General features: G+C 40.4%; 3 protein-coding genes across 3 annotated transcripts; 1 reads left to right on the top strand and 2 right to left on the bottom strand.

Annotated features, from left to right (window-relative positions):
- Window positions 1–79: 79 nt before the first annotated feature.
- Window positions 80–6,075, bottom strand: hdgfl2 (HDGF like 2). The gene is made up of 16 exons (XM_057325658.1): window positions 5,854–6,075; window positions 5,153–5,229; window positions 4,668–4,806; window positions 4,406–4,579; window positions 4,115–4,237; window positions 3,859–3,927; window positions 3,599–3,776; window positions 3,325–3,409; window positions 2,926–3,232; window positions 2,715–2,845; window positions 2,492–2,559; window positions 2,309–2,379; window positions 1,588–1,689; window positions 1,329–1,482; window positions 1,127–1,247; window positions 80–983 (listed from the first exon to the last, which is right to left on the bottom strand). Exons 1-16 carry the CDS (start codon window positions 5,923–5,925, stop codon window positions 851–853), a joined length of 2,004 nt encoding a protein of 667 aa, XP_057181641.1. The 5' UTR covers window positions 5,926–6,075; the 3' UTR covers window positions 80–850.
- Window positions 6,076–6,477: 402 nt separating this feature from the next.
- ubxn6 (UBX domain protein 6) lies at window positions 6,478–10,252 on the top strand. The gene is made up of 11 exons (XM_057326124.1): window positions 6,478–6,679; window positions 7,115–7,272; window positions 7,362–7,426; window positions 7,518–7,646; window positions 7,720–7,817; window positions 7,901–7,976; window positions 8,059–8,143; window positions 8,257–8,476; window positions 8,569–8,699; window positions 8,969–9,117; window positions 9,251–10,252. Exons 1-11 carry the CDS (start codon window positions 6,597–6,599, stop codon window positions 9,374–9,376), a joined length of 1,320 nt encoding a protein of 439 aa, XP_057182107.1. The 5' UTR covers window positions 6,478–6,596; the 3' UTR covers window positions 9,377–10,252.
- A 69-nt stretch (window positions 10,253–10,321) lies between these two features.
- chaf1a (chromatin assembly factor 1, subunit A (p150)) lies at window positions 10,322–19,124 on the bottom strand. Its single transcript, XM_057326123.1, has 16 exons — window positions 18,772–19,124; window positions 17,810–17,860; window positions 16,948–17,534; window positions 16,795–16,845; window positions 15,879–16,123; window positions 15,738–15,798; window positions 15,540–15,608; window positions 14,937–15,154; window positions 14,592–14,763; window positions 14,370–14,450; window positions 14,165–14,266; window positions 13,836–14,082; window positions 12,025–12,163; window positions 11,477–11,777; window positions 11,285–11,369; window positions 10,322–11,199 (listed from the first exon to the last, which is right to left on the bottom strand). Exons 1-16 carry the CDS (start codon window positions 18,824–18,826, stop codon window positions 11,078–11,080), a joined length of 2,586 nt encoding a protein of 861 aa, XP_057182106.1. The 5' UTR covers window positions 18,827–19,124; the 3' UTR covers window positions 10,322–11,077.
- Window positions 19,125–19,441: the final 317 nt, after the last annotated feature.

Below are 19,441 nucleotides of genomic sequence, written 5' to 3'. Positions count from 1 at the left end.
CAGACAGTATGTAAATATTGTTTCAAACATCCCAACTCAAGAATATGATTCATTAAAATATGACACTCATTTACAGACATTCAAAGTTGTAGCCATCATGCGGATTTTTATTGAATCCTTTGCAGATGCTAAAAAAACTTGGACCGTGTTACATAGTACTAGAAACATGTTAATAATATGCATGATAAGCATGTTTTATAACATCCAACAAAATGATTGAGTCAACCTATATTATACATGTGCCTCGGTTTTTGTCCTAATATGCTGATGTGAGAGGACCAAACAATGACCAACTAACAGTACATCTACCTAATTTAGTGAAAGTCCATAGACAAGAGTTATTGAAAACCATACCAAACAAATCAAAAGTATATGTGTGCACCAATGATACCATGTGGTATGGCTTAATCATAGCGGGTCTTGATCAGCGCAAAACCAAATAGCTTTTTATAAACGGTTTTGTTTTTATACAAAAACAAAAAGGAAAGAAAAATCTGAGTTTCACTCATAAAAAGGTGACGACATAATATAAGCAGTCTTCAAATACATCCAGGCATTGCTGTTCTCCCCTAGATGTCAACGTGGTTCCAAAACAAAACCTTTCCCCTTGATGGACCAAATGTGGTTAGTGCAGAATCGCATCCAACGTTTACATTAAGGCGCCTCGGGACCTCATGATTCAAAAGTGCTAATAATGTTCATATCACATTTTATGTACAACACGAAAAACTCATGTAGCTCACAAAGTTGGGCGGACAAAAACGTAACACAGTTGAACGAAGGAAGGAAGCCAGAGTGTAAAAGAGGGATGCAGTTCAGAATCCATTCTTCACTGACAACGGTTCTCCATTCAGCTCTCGGAAGACATCTGCTCTTCCTGTTCTCTGCTGGACTCTTTCATTGGTTCTGTGTCTGCTGTCAGATTAGACTCTGTAGGGTCAGTTGTGGGTGTTTCTTGCTCTGTTGGGCTGTCTGGATCAGGCCTGAGAAGAAAATAAAACAGCTGAATGTCCCAATTCTGGTGTATGGTTCACATGATCTTGCAAAGTTCTTGGAACAACGTTCCCATCCAAGACACAACACCATAACACATGTTAAAATAGAATGAAAGGCAGGCGATGTTTACCTGATAGAGTTTGGAGATTTGTTCTCATCCTGGTTCTCTCGGTCTGCAGATTTTGGATTCTCTTCAGAGTCAGAGCCCTCTTTTTTCTCACCCTCCGACTCACCGTTGACTGGTTTTGAATCTGAAGATTAAATGGCAGATTTAAGATACATGATCCAAGCAGTAAGGGCATTTTCAATTTTAGGTGACAAAAGTAGTTCACCTGTGTTTTGTGCCTCTTTTGTATCGTTTTCTTGGTTGTTTTGATCTGGTTTTGAGTTATTGGGTTCAATCTTGCCAATAAACTGCAGTTTTAATTTGTTGTAGACTGAAGTGGCCTTTTCCATAACTGCACCGCTTGCCTTGTACCGACGTATCTGCAAAGCCCAAAACACACGACTGAGGAAAATCCTGAAATTTGTGGTTTGCAAGTTTTGTAAATGATGTCAGTTCAGTTGTATTGGTTTCTGAAAGCTTCACACCTTTTTGAGTGTGGCAATAACATCTGCATTTTTCTGTAAGATGTGAGAGGTGACTTGCACAGAGCCGAGCTCCTCCAAGGCCTGTAGACACTTCTCAATGTCCTGGAGAGTGAAGATTAGCAGAAAATAACAATGATATCAGGCGACTTTCACCCATACAGTTTTGGCTAAATACAACGGATTTAGCTTCATTTAATGCTAAATCAAACACAAAAACTTTAGGGCTGTCAAACGTTTAATCGCATCCAGAATAAAAGTTTGTGTTTACACAATACATGTCTGTGTACTGTGCATATTAATTTTGTATTTATAAACATACACGTATACATATTTAGGAAATATTTACATGTATTTATTTATATTTACCAATAATTTAAATTAGATATAAATGTTTATTCATTTTTATACTTTTCTCAAATATATGCATTTGTGTATGTTTTTTAAATACAAAATTGATATTCACATTACACAGCAATGTTATGTAAACACAAACTTTTATTCTGGATGCGATTAACAGCCCTAAAAAAACTTACATGGAGTAAAACAGTAGTAAAGCGAAATGACATTGTGAGACTTGTGAAGACTTGGAAACACAGAAAGCTGTTGCTTGTTTGAAAACCAGTTTGATGTGTTTTTTGTTGTTGTGTGAATGTCTTAAATCTTTCAAACAAAACAGAATGGTACTAAATACAGAAACAAGGTTGATGATGCCACAACTAACCGGGTTGTCCACCTTCAGTGCAAACTTGATGTCTGTGTGGAGCTTCTGTAGTTTTTCTTCAGGAGAAGGTTCTAAATTTGGGAGAGCAACGATGGTTTAAGTTTGTATGCGTAACATCTGACTGACTGTAAAAATGATGAAAAAGTATGTAAACTACTATGCCATGCAAAAGCTTTATTAGACCTTTTTTCTTCTCGACTTTCTTCTCAGGTGAGCGCACTGGTCTACGCTTGGGCTTCTCTGGTTTAGACCTTTCGAGAAACGGTGAAATTAACATCAGATTAAAAATCAACAATAGATTGGAGAAGTCTAGTCAGATTGCAAAGAAAAGCACCTCGCTGCCCACATAAACAGCATCTTGACCATCATGGAGTAAAAACAAAGCCAAAACTCAAACGTTGTTTACCTCGTTTTGTGTTTCTCCTCCGATCTCTGCTGTTTTTTTTCTTTAATCTGCCTCTCCCTTTTCTCTTTCAACTCCTTTTCTTTCTTTTTTCGCCCTTTCTGGCTGTCTTGGCGTTTGCTTGATTTCTTTACCTAAAGAAGTAACAACACTTTTAACATTTTGAGTACTGACACACTGTAATTAAATCCAAACCAAAGTTCTGATGACTCGCCTCTGCAGGAGGCGGAGAGTCGGAGTCAGACGGCGCAGGTATGGGACGAGGTGGAGGTTTCTTGGATTTCTTGAGAGGGTGATCGTCCACGTCTTCATTGGAACTGCTGCTGCTGCTACTACTGCTGCTGCTGCCTCTCCTGGTCTTGTTCTCCTTCTCTTTCTTTCTCTTTTCCTCCTCCTCTTTCTCTCGCTCTCTGAGCCGGCGCAGCTCCTCGGCTTCCTCCTTCTTCCTCTTCTCCTCCAGTTCCCTCCGCCGCTCCTCGTCTTTCTTCTTCCACTCGCTGACACGGTCTGGTTCACTGTCGCTGCGAAAAAAACAAACGAGACGAACACAAAATATAAAAACCGGTCATCACAACTAAATTATGACTACACTGTACATTAAGGAAAAACTTACCTATCACTGTCTGATGAAGAGGAAGGAGCCCTCTCTGGAGCCGGCTTGGGTTTTCTTCCTCGTGGCTTTGGAGGAGGTTTCTCAGCTTTGAAAATGACGCAAAAGTGTCCTTTAGTATTCTCACGTGCTTGTATAAGATTCCTGATAGTCGAGTCCTAACAACTCAGATCAGATTACTACCCATTGCCGCTATTTAACAGAATCACGGCTGTTAAAACTGATTATAACAGGTTAGCAGCGTGCCGGGTTCATGTCACAAAGGATGTGTTCTCACCTTTCTTGCGACTTTGCGGCTTCCTGGGTGGTGGCTCAGAATCGGAGTCGGATTTGGATCCAGATTGCGATTCGGATCCAGAGATGGCCGGTCGCGGCTTCTCGTCTTCTGAATCGCTCCGGGCGGCCCTCTGGTCTGACTTGGAGCCAGAGTCTGAATCAGAGCCCGATGATGCTTTCTGAAACAGCATAACATAAAAAAAACATAAGCACACAAGTTTGCACAAATTGATTGACAGATGCCAATGGATCTCATCTCACCTTCTGCCTGCCTCTGGCAGCTGGTTTTTTACCACCTCGACCACCCGATTCCTTCTGTGGTGAGAAGTCCTGTGAAAATACATGGACTTTATTAAAGTTGAATTAAGCAATCTCATCAATCCTCATTTAAATGTTATTTTATTAACAAATTTTATTATGTGCATCCTTCAGCTACAACATATAGACCCTGACATGTAATCTAGGGGTAACGGTTGATCTACACAGTAATCTACACAACTTTAATAAAGCACAATACCTGGTCACTATTTTTGCCAGAGTCAGAATCTGAACTGGGTGATGGTTCTGGTTCTGAGGGAGATCCACTCTCCTCTCCCTCTCGATCGCTGGATGATGCCCGTGTCCTCTTCACTGGCGGCCTCTGCGAAGTTTGACAAAGATTCTTTAAAGTTTTAACATAAACGCACTTCACCTAAACCTTTTAAAATCCTGGAGACCTGTAATATTGTGACCTGAAAGTACACCGTACACAATTCAGATGATACCTCGGGATGGTTTGCAATAAAATGTTTGTTTTGGGTTTGGATACCTTTGCGGCTGGAGCTTTCCGCTTTGCGGCTGGCCTCCTCTGATCTTCACTCCCAGAATCAGAATCCTCACTTCCCGTTTCAGCTTTCCTCGGTACCACTGCTTCCTCTTCATCTTCTTCTGCATCACTTCCCGCTGCAGGTTCGTTTTCCTCGCTGTCGGACGATGATGCAGCCTATGAGAAAACCATTTAGATGTGACAGATGTGTTTTTCGCCGTGAAACAGTGAATGATTTCAGATGTTTAAACAAGGCTTAACTCACTGCAGGTGCACTGTAAGAGGCGTGAGGATTGTTTTTGATTTCCCACAAGCCTTCGTTGAAGCCTTTCCTTTTGTTGGGCTTCCCATACCGATCAATGCACTTTTCATACGCAAAAAGGTCCTTGGGTGCAAGGAATGCTCTGAAACAAAAGAAAAAACAAGGTTTTATGAATATTATCAATGCGTGTACAACATTGAAGGGACCTATTTACGTAAAAGCAGACTGAGTATAGTGTAAATAACATACAAGAGAAAATCTGATATGGTTTGATTCTTCAATTGGCTTTCTAAAGAATTGTGTTAATCTGATCCTAGTTTAGTTTTGTAAGGCAGGGTGCTACTGTCATAATTTTACGAAAATGTATAGTAGTAAATGACCAAATACATGCATCATATATCATATTGTTACATCATATAATTTAACATACCTGTGTTATCTACACGTAGGCAAAATCTGTCAACCACTAGAAAGATCAGTTTACTTACGTTTCATGTGTCCCAAAGAAGAAAATGGGGATCTTGTTGGGTGGGGGTTTTACAGCCCCCTCTGCTACATCCTCAATCTGGAGAAAAACACAAACTGGTTACATAAAAATGAAAACACAGTTTCTATCCAGTGCACTTAAAAGGCACATGTATACAGTACGTTATAAAAGTTGTATGAATTTACATTACAATTGCTTACACTATAAAATATATATAAACTCACAGATATATAAATTCTGTAAACTGCACTAAGGAGAATTTAAATGCACGTGCAAAAACGTACGAATGCATCATGTGTTATTAAACATGACATTTGAGACACTTTCAATTATTGTGACAGAATCAAAAAAAGTTAAAGAATTACAGCACAAAGTAAAGCAACCCGTTCCCAATATGAACCTTAAACAAATCCCAAATGCATATATTATCAAAATAATCAGTAACTGCGATCACGCGACCCTAGCAACACCTAACGTTACAGAGGTCCAAGTTAGCAAGGCAGCTAACCTCATACATTAATTTCTACGTGAATTATCTGAAAAAATACAATAATACAAAGGCTAAAGTCGCAGATAACAGATCTTTTTAACAGAATATCTTGTTAAACGTCATGCACTTAAAGAAAGCGGGTCACGGTGGGCTGATGGGGGTGTGTGCTGGATGCAGCGCGAGCCTTGCGCGAGCTCCACCGCTGCGCTTACCCGGGCCGGCCAGTGAGGATATCCCTTCATTTTAGCGAAGACAAGATCCCCGGGCCGAAAATTGTGCGGCATCTTGTCGTCCCACTATGTACCGCTCCGCGTTCTGCTCGGTTGAGTCCGTTTCACGGGCCAACGGTAAGACCTGCTTCGGATACAGTATGCAAAAGCGTTTTCTGCAGCAGTTTCCGCTCATTCCATTTCTGCCAGCGGAAGTCCTGCCTCCAACTCGATCGCTGGTTGGATGAATGATGTGTCATTGTTACCGTCTACCAATCGAAATGTACAATGTGTACAGAGTCCAATTTATTAGTGTTGTTTTTTATTCAGTACCACAAGAACGCGATATAAAGAGCTTTCTGATCATTTGGCTTACTTTGGACTTTGGTCTAACAATATGGAATGGTTAAATTGAAAAGAGCGCTCGTCTTTTTCTAGAAATGAACAAAAAATACAACTGTACGAGATTGACTTAGTTTTAAAAACAACAACAACAATTCGTATATAATTGTTTTCAATGTGTATTTCTATTTAATTGACTGAAAATCGAATTGGTTGTAATTTCACACCCCGTCCGCACGATGTCACCACAACGCAATGTGTGCAATCGCTTTACGAACTTATTTCCGTTTCAGAAGCTGTCCTTTTTCCGTTGTAAACATCGCTTGGGTGGTAGTCTGACAGTTAAACCAAAGACAACTTTTTTTATTGTCAGGTCAAACATTTTTAACGCGTAGTCTTGTATCATGAAGAAGTTTTTAGAGGACTTCAAGAAGGATATAAAATTCAAATCGGCGGGACCAGGAAAGAAACTTACAGAAGACAAAAGGTATGTTTATCACGTTCATGAGATCTGTTATCGCTTTTCTGAACCTCACGTCCCATCTTCACACAACATTTGGACCAATCTTTCAAAATGTAGAGTAATGTAATAGAAAGATGTACAAATTATATTCATAACTATCTGAGCTCTCGTTGCGTTTCCTGCATAATCATAAGTGACAGGTCGGATACATTTAAGATTAAATTGATGTTTATGATTTTTATGAATCATCTGGACAGCCGCCAACACAGGTTACGATCTGAGGTTTTAATCATAAATTTAATCTCATGTCTATATTTACTCTGAGGTCAACAGGCTCAGTCCAGATTTTCTGTTAGTCACATGGGATAGGTTTACACTAAACCCATGCAGCTTCAGTGATGTTATTGGTTGCAACAATGCTCTGACCGCAAACGTGTGAGCAATCTCTGGACTTTCCAGCAACTCTAAACCTGAGGTCTCGCAGTCGACCGCTCATGCCGCATCCAGAAAACCTCCAACTAAAGGTGCGCAGATGGCAGGGGCCGCCGCTCTTGCCAGGATTGACCAACAGCATCGCCCGAAAGTCCAAACATCACAGGATGCTATAAGAAATCAGGGTGAATAATGTGTAGTTTTACAAAAATCCTACAAAATATGAAAAAGATATGGGTTGGTTTATTTCAAGATGCATGTTGTTATATTTCAGTCAAGCGGGAACTTGAAGCGGAGGCGGCCGCCACTGCGGCCAGTCAAAAGAACACAGAGTTGGAAGTGAGATTTAACTTCATAAAGTTGTGCTGTATATTCCAAGTCTTTTGGAACCATGTAATAGGCTGAAATTGTGATTATATTTACCTTTAAGGGCTCCAACGTTCCACAGAAGGATCCATCTTCTTTCTCAGTGTCGGGGGTGTATTTTATTTGTCCCCTTACTGGCAAAACCTTAACAAAGAGCGAGAGAGAGCTTCACATCAAGGAGGCCATTCTGATGGTGAGTTTACAGACCTTACAAGATCTTGAAAAAAGTCAAACTTGAGATTTAGACGATACGTATTTATTCACAGAGGTTTTCTGAGGATGCGCTGGAGGCCTCCATTATGATGGTTCACACCTTCAATAAAGATAAAGAGAAAGTTAAAGCTGCCGTGGAAATTATCAGCAAGTAAGGGCTGTTAAATTTGCAAATTAAAGTTTACTACAAACGTATCGTGATGACTGTGTAATATAGAACTAATGTGCGGGCAGGTACATAGATAACATCTGTAAGAATCCAACAGAGGAGAAGTATCGGAAGATCAAAGTCAGCAACAAAGTGTTTCAGGTATGAGTGTTTACTTTTAGGACAGCAAGACGTCACAGCGAGCATGAATAAAACCAATTCATGTGTTGTTTTGTGACCAAAGGAGAAGGTCAGTGGAGTCGAGGGCACTCGGGAGTACCTGCAAGCTCTGGGGTTTGAAAGCACTATGATGCCAGTAGAATGCGAAGGTAATAGGTGTTCATCTTGCATTGGTTCATGCATCTTCAAAACAAACCAGTCCTGTTTCTTGGATGTTTACACCTGTTTCTGACACGCCTCTCCGTTCATGAATAACTCCTAGATAAGACTGAGGAGTACCTGGTGTTGCCGCCACAAGAATCAGAGGCCCTGGAGCAGATGAAGGTTCATCTGGAGTGTCTTCAGCAGGGAGAGCCAATCAGAGCAAAGCTGGACCGTCAGCCGCAGGTCTTCAGACCATCTCAGCACGCCACGCATTTCGAACTCCCCCCTGACTTTTACAATCTGACCCCAGAGGAACTGAAGAAAGAACAGCAGCTTAAGTAAAGAAACACATTTAGATCTCCAAAAAGCCTCTGTCTATCATAATAACTCTTATTAGAGTGATAACAAAAGTTTTTTTTCCTTAATTCAGGAGTGAAATTGTGGAGAGAAACGCAATGCTGAGAACGAAAGCCATGCGTGAAAAAGACGAGCAGAGAGAGAGAAGAAAGTACAACTACGCCCTTCTGAGAGTTCGGATGCCGGATGGAATTATACTTCAGGGTTGGATAATGCAATATTAAGCAAATTAGCATTTCTATAAATTGACAAAATAAAAATTAAATAATACATTATTTATAATGAATTATTCAAGATTAATTATAAATTATTATAATTTCACTACCAATTCATTGTTTTAGGAAATAGTTTAAATGTTAAATACTGTAGTAATTGTTATGAAAGCATTATATATCACAGTACTGTAAAATTATTTAACTATTAACTTCAAAGTCATAGATTTGTTTATAACATTACCAATAAATGTCCTGCAGGTACTTTCCTGGCCTGGGAGAAGGTGGCAGCGTTGTACCAGTTTGTGCGTGATACGCTGGAGAATGGCTGGCAACCCTTCGAGCTGATGGCACCTGGAGGACAGAAACTGAAGGATGACGAGTCCATGGTGCTAAATGAGTGTAACCTGGTAGGTAAAGAGCCTGTAAAACATTCAAAATAATTCATGCAAACAAATGAAAATTCTGTAATTGTAGCATTATTTTAAAACCAATTCCTACCATTGGAGTTCCCATCAGTCGACTTTGTTCTTCTCCTTTTAGGCTCCAGCAGCTCTGCTAACCTTCTCATGGGACGCCGCAGTGCTGGCAGATATCGCTGCTGCTGGTGGGAAAACTGCCATTTTGCTTAAACCAGCACTATTGGAGAATATAAAAACCCTGAGCTAAACGTATAATCCTGTTGTTTCTCTCCGGTCACTGCTGTCCCTTACCTGCATCCTGCTGCCACTCTCCTATCCTCCCCCCACTGCTAGAGTTCCAACAATCCCATAAATGCAAGACGAGCCTAATATGTTGGTTGTATCCACAGCATGAATTAAATGGATTTATAGTGCTGTATGATTAAAACTGTGGGATCAGAAACAGCATTTTGCTGTGGGTAGTATGTTTGAGGAGTTTTTGCACCTTAAGGGCCACGTCTAAACATTCTGTACTATTATAACACATTGTTGCTTTATGACTGGTCACAATTATAACGTCATGCTGTTGTAGGCATCTACACTAGCTCCTAAATGACTCCTGCAGCGCTGATTGGAACTGTTCAGGTCTCGGGTGAAACCATTGCAATGCAGCAAATTAAAAGTACGTTTTAGCCACTGTTAATGATAAAGATGAATGTACCATAAAATCTATATTCCGCAAAGACTGTTTGAAATTTAATTGTCTAATTGGAGCACTACATGTGTCAGGTTTGTGTTGTATTTTTGTTTGCCTGCTTAACTAAAACGAAGGTTCACATGAATGTTATATTGCAACTAGATTTAGGCAAAATCTCTTTTCAACAACAGTCTACCTCCTAACACGGATGTATTTTGCACATTTGTTTTTCAAGAATATCCCACTTCAGTTAAAAACACTGCTTGTAGTTAGTCCAGACTGGTTGGTTGCATATGACATTGTCTAATGACTAGCTTGTGAAACATTTTTATTAAACCGTGTTATATTCTTAAAATATGAAGTGCTGTAATTTACAGTTATCTTTCAACCTGTATTGTTCTGTTGCTTGACATAACATGAAATAAAATGCATTGCCTGATCAGTTAATGGACTACACATTAAAACCAGAGAACAATTTCGCAGTAAAAGTGAGGTTTCATTCAAACAATGAAAACGTTTTCGTTACCATCAACGTTTAATCATTTTTAAATAATGCTTTATTTCAGCTTTGTAGAAACCCAATACAACTGCAAACTATGGCGCAATTTATTCAAAACATTGAAGAAAATAATTAGCCAAAAATTGCTTGTTTTACTGTGTTGGACAGCCAGCTACTATTTCAGCCTCTATACCATTCTTCAAAACAAACCGAAAAGACTTGAAACAGTATTTACACCTGGTTTAGCAGCCTGCGAGACGGAAATGGCATGTGTTGTTTTTATACAAAGCCTTTTGAAAAAGAAAAAAAACGAAGGGCTAAACAGAGAAGTCGAGAAGAGGGAGGGTGGAAGAAAAGGGCAGAAACAGAAAATAAAAGTGCAATATATTTCAATTGTCATTATGTTTGAGAAATACACCAGTTCAAGTATTCTGAGAAAAGCAAAATTAACTTAAAACAAATGGCACTGAGCACAGCATACAGCAACAACCTCCAGACTGGAGCCAAAGCTGATGAATGTGTCAGCTTATGTACCAGCAGAGCATTTGCACACTTTCAGAAAATGACAAGGGTGTCACACCCTCCTTATTAGAACAAACAGGATACGATCTAGTCCACTGACAGTGTGTACTGGTAAGGTTTTATCCGACCTCCAACCTAATGGAGGAAAACAAGTAATTCATTCTGGGGACCTTAATACTGTGTTCCTTTGAAACGTTGATCAGATGTTGAACCCCGGTGAACACGAGTGCAAACTCGACATGGGATGGATCTCAGGCGGTGGCTGAGGTTGGGCAAGGGAGGTTAAGAGCAGCAGTTTCAGATGCGTTTGTGTCCATGGGCTCTGCGTTTTCCTCGGCTTGTGCCAAGGATGTGTTGCCGTCCTGTTCAGATACTTGTGAGGAAATAATATAACGTTATCATCAAGCTTTCCCACAATAAGCTGTAAAGACCGTAATGTTGATGTAACGTTAACTAACCAGACTGTTCCCCGACAATGACACAGTCGTCATCTTCATCGTCCTCAGTGTCTGCTTGAAAGCCATCAGTCTCCATTGCTTCAACCTAATAAACAATCATTAAACCAAAACCCTTAAATCTTATTCTTATATTACAATTTTGCATTCATTTAAAAATAAATATTCAAAATCATAACACGAAGTTTTCCACACCTGTTCTGATTCGCCACATTTCTTCATGTATTTAGTAATAGAGTGGCTGCTGGCGCTCTTCCTCTTGTTGGAGGGGGTGCTGGAGGTGGATTGAGACGTAGGGGAGTTGCCCTCTGAGCCGGCGGGCTCTTCGCGGGTGATCTGTGCACCGGAGGTGAGGTAGGTCCACTGGCAGGGCACGGGCAGAGCCTCCTGAGAATGACGGGCCAGAACGTCTGCATGCACGTACCAACAGCATCGTCTGTAGGTTGAGCGCTTCTCATAGACGCCGCTTTCCTTTATGAGACGCCGGACTTGGATCCTATTACCAAACACAGATAATGTCTCAGAATATTGCAATGCGTATAGTGCTGACAAGCTACCAAAATCACTCCCTCTCAAGTGCTGGAAACAAAGTCATTCACAAAGAATGCAATTTCCCAGCAATAGAGAATTGAGTCATCCAGTTTACATCAGAAATACACACGAACATTTCTTTTAAAAACGGAAACGAAAAATACATGCGTGTAAAAAAAAAACTAAGTATGGTTCTATGATGGCTGGATTACCTGGGTGGGATGTGGTTGGTAGAGGTCAGTGGGCTCTCTGTGGGTGATGTTTGCTGGCGACAAAACTCCAGGAACTCATTGATTATCAACTTGCTGCTATTTACATTCCCATGCAGCAACGGCAGCAGCTGTGATAGCACTGAAAAATACATTAACATCACATAATGTGTTAATCAATCTCAGGACAACCCCCCCAAAACCACACAACATTCTTTTAAGTTGTAGCATCCCAGAGTGCAAATTACCATCTTGTCTCAAGACACACTACTTGACAATCCACACTTGCATACTGATTTGATGACAAATACCCAACATTGTAAAATTTTGCTATTCATCAAAGATGTCAGTTATCATAATTCCACACTGACAGGTTGTTTAGGGATGCATGGTAAATTATCTGCCAAATCGGTATCAGCCAATAAATGGTCCTTTTTAATGTTATCGTATCGGCCGATAATAAAATGTGGGCCGATATATTACAGCCTATAAATCATTTCCTCTGGTTAAACTTCTTCAGCTGCACGCTGCTCACAGTTCAAATACAGCACAGTACTGTCTTTCTGTCTTGATTATATACTTACTGCTATAAGCAAAACATTGTTGATGTAGGTAATAGGTATAGTGTGTAGATACAGTATTTATGGAACAAAAGCATATTGTTTGAATCAGACTGCTGTCTGAATGCTTTCTGTCTTGAGACCTGTTAGACTATGTGGCTATTAAAAACATTTTCCTGGGTTGCTCCGGAAGAACATCTTTAATTTGTTTATTAAATAAAAAAAATACCAGAAAAGTTTGAAGGTTAAAGAATCGTTAACTAGTGTAAAGTAGGCTTGGTACATGATTTTTAGGGGGAAAAAAGAATTAATAGTCATGTTGTTTTCTGCAGCCAATGTTTTCAAATAAAAGCAGTTGTCCACAGTTTGCCTTTTGTTTCAGTCATGGGGAATTTTATATTAATATTTAGATACTGTATATCGGCCAATATATTGGTTATCGGCTACCAACGTCGAAGAATAATCGGTCATCATGATTGGCATAAATTTACATATCGGTGCATCCCTAATTTATTCTCCCTAGATCTTAACAGTTTCACTGATGAGGTAATTTAATTTCCTGTGTTTAGGTGTACATTTCCACAGATGATTTGCATCACTTTGTTGCACTAATGTGAGTGCGAGCAGGCCTAATTTGGCATTGCTTTGTGAACCGAGAACTGGCATTAGAGGCTGTGTCTACCGAAGCATTTACGCCTGCAGCCTTGCGTGTTTTTTCAATTGTTTTCAACGGAAACGCCACGCTTTTAAAAAAAAGCCATCAGTTGAAGTATTTTTCCACGCTCAGCACTGGTGCCATGCGTTTTTCCCACGATCAGCACCAGGCACCCAGAGTTGAAAAATGCTCAACTTTGGGCAGAACGCTGCGCCTGCAGCGGGCGTTTTCAGCCAAGCTCCTGCCATTTTCAGCCGCGTAAATGCGCCTCGGTGGACACAGCCCCTAAACATAACTTATTCACAATGCAAGTATGCTGCGTCACTACACACGTTTCCATTGAACACTATTTGTAGAAAAAATGTCACGGTACACTCAGCTCAAGGTTTGACACAATACAAGATACAAGGTTCACGGTACACCAGTATCACAATATAATGAACAATATTTTTTAACTAAAACTAAAATTTAAATAACTGAATGTATTCCAAATCGCACATATTGTAACGAATTATAAATATTTTGTGGAAATGTGAAACCTAAGCTCCCAACTATATCTCTGACGTCTTAAACATACATGGGTCACATGCTGTACTCACATTTCTCGTTCCTCATTTGACGTGACAGGTCCCGTTCAGGGGTGCAGGCCTCATCTTTAGGTAAAGGCTCCAACATGCAAACAGCATACGGCTGCAAGAAATCCACTGTAGGCTCCTCCCCCTCCCACCAGCAGCCTCGCACCACCGGCTCCAACACCTTCACCTTCCCTTTAGACATCAGCTCGTTCTCCCACTCGCGAGCTTTTATCTTCTGACGCACCTTCAGCTTCTCTGGATCTCCACCCTCCTGCAGGAGAAGGTCATTATTATCATAACGTGATGCCGTGAATCAAATAAAGCACAAATTAAAAGAGTGACATCTGACGTACCTCATCTTCCTCAAGTGCTCCTTCCCCCTCTGAAAGGTAACCGTGGGGTACAAAGAACCCATCATCGTCATCGTCATCATCTCCGGCTTCATCATCATCATCCTAGTGAGAAAAACAAGAATGAAACTCTTCCCACAATTATAATTTCCTGTTAATCCTATTTTTGACTGTAATAACCAAAACAATGTGATGTCATCGTTCTCACCCCCTCACTGTGAGAAAGAGACTCTCCTGGCTCCTCTTCCTCCCACTCCTCGTCACTGTCCACCTCATAATCCAGCAGATCCTAATGACAAAATAACACCATTGCATTACCATCACCCCTCCTTAATCATTATGAACAACCAGTGCAACATCTCAAAAGCAATCAATTCATTTAAAACGTTTTTGAGAAGAAATATTAGATTGTTGTTGTAGACTGTTTTACCTTGTCTTGTCGTAGTGGGCAGCGTGGAGAGATGTGCTTGCTTTTTTTGCTATAGGTGCCCCAGTAAGCCGGCCGATAGTTGTCTTGGAAGTGCAGGAGTTTCATGCGGCCGTATCTGTGTCGGTCTGGGACGCCATCTGCCTTTACACTTTCAGTTACAACCGAACAATCTCTGAGGACAGAGAAAATGAACAGTCTGAACTAAAGACAAGCTTTCAACAGCATCTGAATATCTAGAACAATAAATGCTAACGACAGCTGGTGTTTTACATGCTCATATAATGGGTACAAAAAAAGTGTATCTAGGCAACTGTTAGTAATACAGCTCAGTTTGTCCTTCCTTACCTTACTGAATTGATGCGATGGGGCCTGGTTGGACCTGATCTGCGAGGTTTGTGCTTTGTCCAATCCTTCAGTCCATTTAGAGTGCTGTCTGGCTGGGCAAGATAATGGTCCAGCTCCTCTAGAACAGCATCCTCACATTGTACTCGAGTCAGTGGTGCCAAAGACATGTGCTCTTTAATCTCAAAAGGGGCGAACTTTCCACAAGCAGATGCTAAAGTCTGAAGCAGAAAACAACACAAAAACATGTTCAGAACAACATGAAATAATAGAAAACTGCAATCTTTCATAAACCCAGAACACTAAAGAATGCCACTCACAAAGAAACTAAATTTGCTAAAACACCATGTTACAAAAAAGTTCTGCTAGACACAGACGAGTATGTTTGCCAGCAAAAATGTCAAAAATATTAATATTATAAATATGTTTGTGACTTATTGTCATATGATATTTCATCACAAGACATACAAGAAACAAAGATATTCTGATATGCATTTGTTGTTTTCAATTTTACTTCAGGGTGAAGTATACCTTTTAGTAGAACAAAATAACTTCAAGTCCAGAGAGAAAACATCTTAAATCTACACGATGATTAAAGACATTTACCTTTGGTGCCAGCTGGGTCTTGGGATTCTGTAGAAACCGGGTAATCTCAGCCTTTTCAGCTTTGAGGCGCTAAAATGATAACAATCAATGAAAACCTGTACAGCTCATAAAACAACAACATATATTAATAGTTTCCACATTTCAGCAAGATAGAAAACTAAATCAAATATGACGCCTTAGAGAAAGTAAACCACTCACTTCTTTCTCTTCATTCAACCGTTTTTCTTCCTCTTTCTTTCTTTTCTCCTCCAGTTTGGCCCTAAATAAATTACATCATGGTTTAAAGTACATTACTATTTATGCATTACAAGTTACTACTGAGATGCTATAAGCACTCACTCCATTTTCATTTGCCGCTGCTCTTCTTTAGCACGTTGTTTCTCCGCCTTCTCTTTCTCCTCTCTCTCTTTCTTCTCCCGCCGCTCCTTCTCCTCTTTCTCCTTTTTCTCTTTCTTCTCTCTCTCCTTCTCTTCCTTCAGCTTGCGAGCCTCCTCTTTTTTCTTTTCCTTGGCAGCTTTGGCCTCCTGTTTGAGCCGTTCTTTCTCATCCTTGAGTCGCTGTTTCTCCTCCTGTTCTTGGACACTCTGAAGGGACGATTGTTTTCCCCATATTAATTTAAACAGAATCTTTATTGAAAACCTTAAATATGCCAATATTGCTGTCTGTGTTAGGCTATGTTCAGATTTGACTTCTTTTTTGAAGATGCTAGCATCTGTTTGACATTAGAATCCTATGGAGTAAACCGTGTTTACCGCTTTTTTTAACGCTCAGAGCATCTTCTGAAGTTGAAAAAAGTTCAACTTTTCTGAAAAAAGCACCCTGCACCAAGCACCTTCTTCACGGCTAACCAATGACAAGCAAATAGCGAGACCTGTCATTTGCATAATAACATGCGAAGAAAGTGATTGGTCGAGCAGGATCAAGCTAGAAAAAATAAAATGGTGGTCGAAACGCCGGTTGGAGCATAGTTTTGTATAAATGTAAGTTTAATTTTTACTTTCAATAACTTTTGATTGCATTTCTAGCAAGAAATTATTATTGTAGTTTTTAAAAATGGGATTGGTTATTGCAAAGACGATCTCTGTTTATAATTCAAAATAAACTTCCATTACGCTGCCTATAAAGCCTGTCTGAATCTGTTTCTCTGATCTACCTTCATGCACAAATATTTCCTCCTTTTTTTTACAAAAGAAGTGTCATTGTCAACTTTTTCTAAAAGAAGTCAAATGTGAACCCAGCCTTAGTAGGCAATTACTTTGAGCGACCGCCTCTTCATCTTATTTTCTGCTGCATTTGTCTGTAGAGCCTGCATAAAGAAGAGTGCTTAATTAATGTGTTGAGCATTAAACAAAACCTCTGTATATGTGATAGACATAAACAATACAGTAACACTTAATTGTCCACTCACCGAGGCAGGGTTGCTGGGTGCACTTCTGCTGGGCTCTGGTGAGCTCTCTGCCGCTGAGAGGGAGCTGGTGGATCCAGCCGAGAGCACAGACTCATTCTCCCGGCTGATTTCAGTCTCCTGTTGCTCCTCTTCCTCAGTATCGGACTCCAGAGTGGTGTCCAACATTGGGAGGGTCTCTCCCTCCATCTCCTCATCCGTCTCCTCGTCTTTAAGTGGTGTGGTGGGTTCTACAGATTTCCGTGCATTTTCTCTGGTCGTTGATTTTTCTGTAATGGGGCAGATGGCAGCAACCGGAGGCACAGGTTGTTGTTTGACAGCATCAGTGGAATTGTCTTCTGTGAGGTCGATGGTAACTTTAGGGGTAGAGCGGCTAGGAGAACGCATACGTCGACTCATAAAGGAATCGAGAGGACCGCGGCCGTTTACCAGAGCCTGGCCACGCCGCTGTGGCAGGGGAGAGTGTTCAACATCGTTTTCTCCATCGGAGGCGCTGGGTTCAGAGCACTTGGGAGCAACCGGACCCTTGGTTCTTTTAGGCTCACTGCATTCCTTGAGTTCCGGGTTCAGCCTTTTGAAAGGAAGACGTGCTGGAGGGGAGGGTCATTGATTAGTCATACTGGCTAAATGACATTAGGCGATTTGACAAAGGATTTAACCTTCCTGTGGTTCCAAACCCATTTAATTTTATTTAATTTATTTAACACTTGTTTTACTGGATATAAACCACAGTAATGGTCACAACATAATGAAACGCCATATATTTTTTATCTTACTCATTGATTGTCTCAAAACAAAATTTTGGTGGGTGGGGACGGTTGTATATTAACTGTGATGAAGCAAACAGGATTACAGTGATTTTTACCTTGAACAAGCTTCTTGTTGGCAGTATTAGCTTTGCCCACACAATCCATGCCTGAATTATAAAGACAAAAGTATTCATGTTAAGTCTTGATCCTTTGTGAATGTGCAAACAATAAAAACGAATCATTCTGCATTTAAAATGTAAATACTAATACAAATACCAGCGTTTAAGAAACAGCACCCATTGTCAATGGATGTCTCGTCATAACAAAGGTCATAACTAACGTTACGCCTTACCAGTACTTGACAGTTCACGTTCAACCAAACCCGGTGAGTGTATTTTCAAATAACGTGAATCTTTTAAGCCAAAATGCTTTTTATACCCATCTTGAGGGCAAAGCATAGAAACTTTAAATGAAATAGTGTATGCCAACTCGGTGACTAATGTTTATTTTCGATCTCCCGCCTTTCTGTGAATGATGGTTTGTAGGCCCTTGGCTAGTGAGAGTTCGGCGACTGGTAACGTAACCTATGAATATGGAGCCACTAGACTTACATGCATTAGCACAATACAGAAAAACAAAGCTTTATAATTCATAACAGCCCAAATGGATGTCGATGCATGTCAACGTATAGAAAAGCAGCAAACATTACACGCGATTAAAGTCACGCACTTTGTAGTTAAAATTATAACGTGGAAAAACAATCAGCGCCAATAGCTCGTCGGCTAACCATGAACTTAGCATGCTAATTAAGATAATAAAACCACCGAGCACCCAATGCTATTTGAAACTGACGTCAAAAATAAACTTTTCATTGTTTCTCAAAGAATAAGACGTAAACTTAAGCTGTCTCTAGCTGTTTCTGAATGACTCTCAAATCAAAATGGAGATTTACATAAAGTTAACGTTACTTCTACCTGGAAGCCCCGTTAGCCATTAGTCAAACTTTCAACATCATTTCTATTCATTACGGGACAATAATACTGACAGATTAAAGATCAGACGATTTCAAAGAAATAACCTCTGCGTGGAGTAGAGGCAAGGGGCTCTTCTGCCGCGAGCATCACCACCACCATCCGCGCGCCCTTCAGCTCCTTTCGCTCGCGCTGTCCTCACACTGGAAACTTGACGTTAAACGGAAACGGTGAGGACTTGTTTGGACTCCGTACACAACTCCTGAGGGCTAGTCATCGACTCCACGTCTTCACTAATCGCAACATTAACTTGTAAACTACAATTTGTGTATGTTTCTGTCACTTTTGGAGTCGAATATTCTGATTATTTAGTCAGTAATCCTGTTCCGTCTTTCCCCTCACATCCCCGGCCAGACTCCCTCGCGCTCCCCGCTCAGAATTGGCGGGAGCTGGTTGCGGGCCTTGATTCCCGATCGTGATTGGCCAACAGAGTACAACGTCAGAGTAACGAACATTCAAGTTATTGGTTGTTTCTCAACCCCCTGCCTCGCAACACACCCTTTTTGCACTGTCGAGAAGGGTGATTGGTTAGTGGGTGTGAGTCCCTTATGTGATTGGTCCACTGAACATAATAAGTCACAGTTATTTTAAAGAATTGTGTGGCTGAATGTTTACGTGTTTTTTTTCATATGAGCTTTTTAATACCTGAACAACGGTCATAATTTTGAATAAAATTGTAGCCGTAATGTTATGTGTCCCATAAACTTGGATACAGTG

The sequence above is a fragment of the Triplophysa rosa genome, linkage group LG25 (genome assembly GCF_024868665.1).
Source record: "Triplophysa rosa linkage group LG25, Trosa_1v2, whole genome shotgun sequence".
Lineage (NCBI taxonomy): Eukaryota > Metazoa > Chordata > Actinopteri > Cypriniformes > Nemacheilidae > Triplophysa > Triplophysa rosa.
The sequence above is the reverse complement of the archived record's forward strand: the minus strand, read 5'-3'. Positions and strand labels throughout refer to the sequence as shown.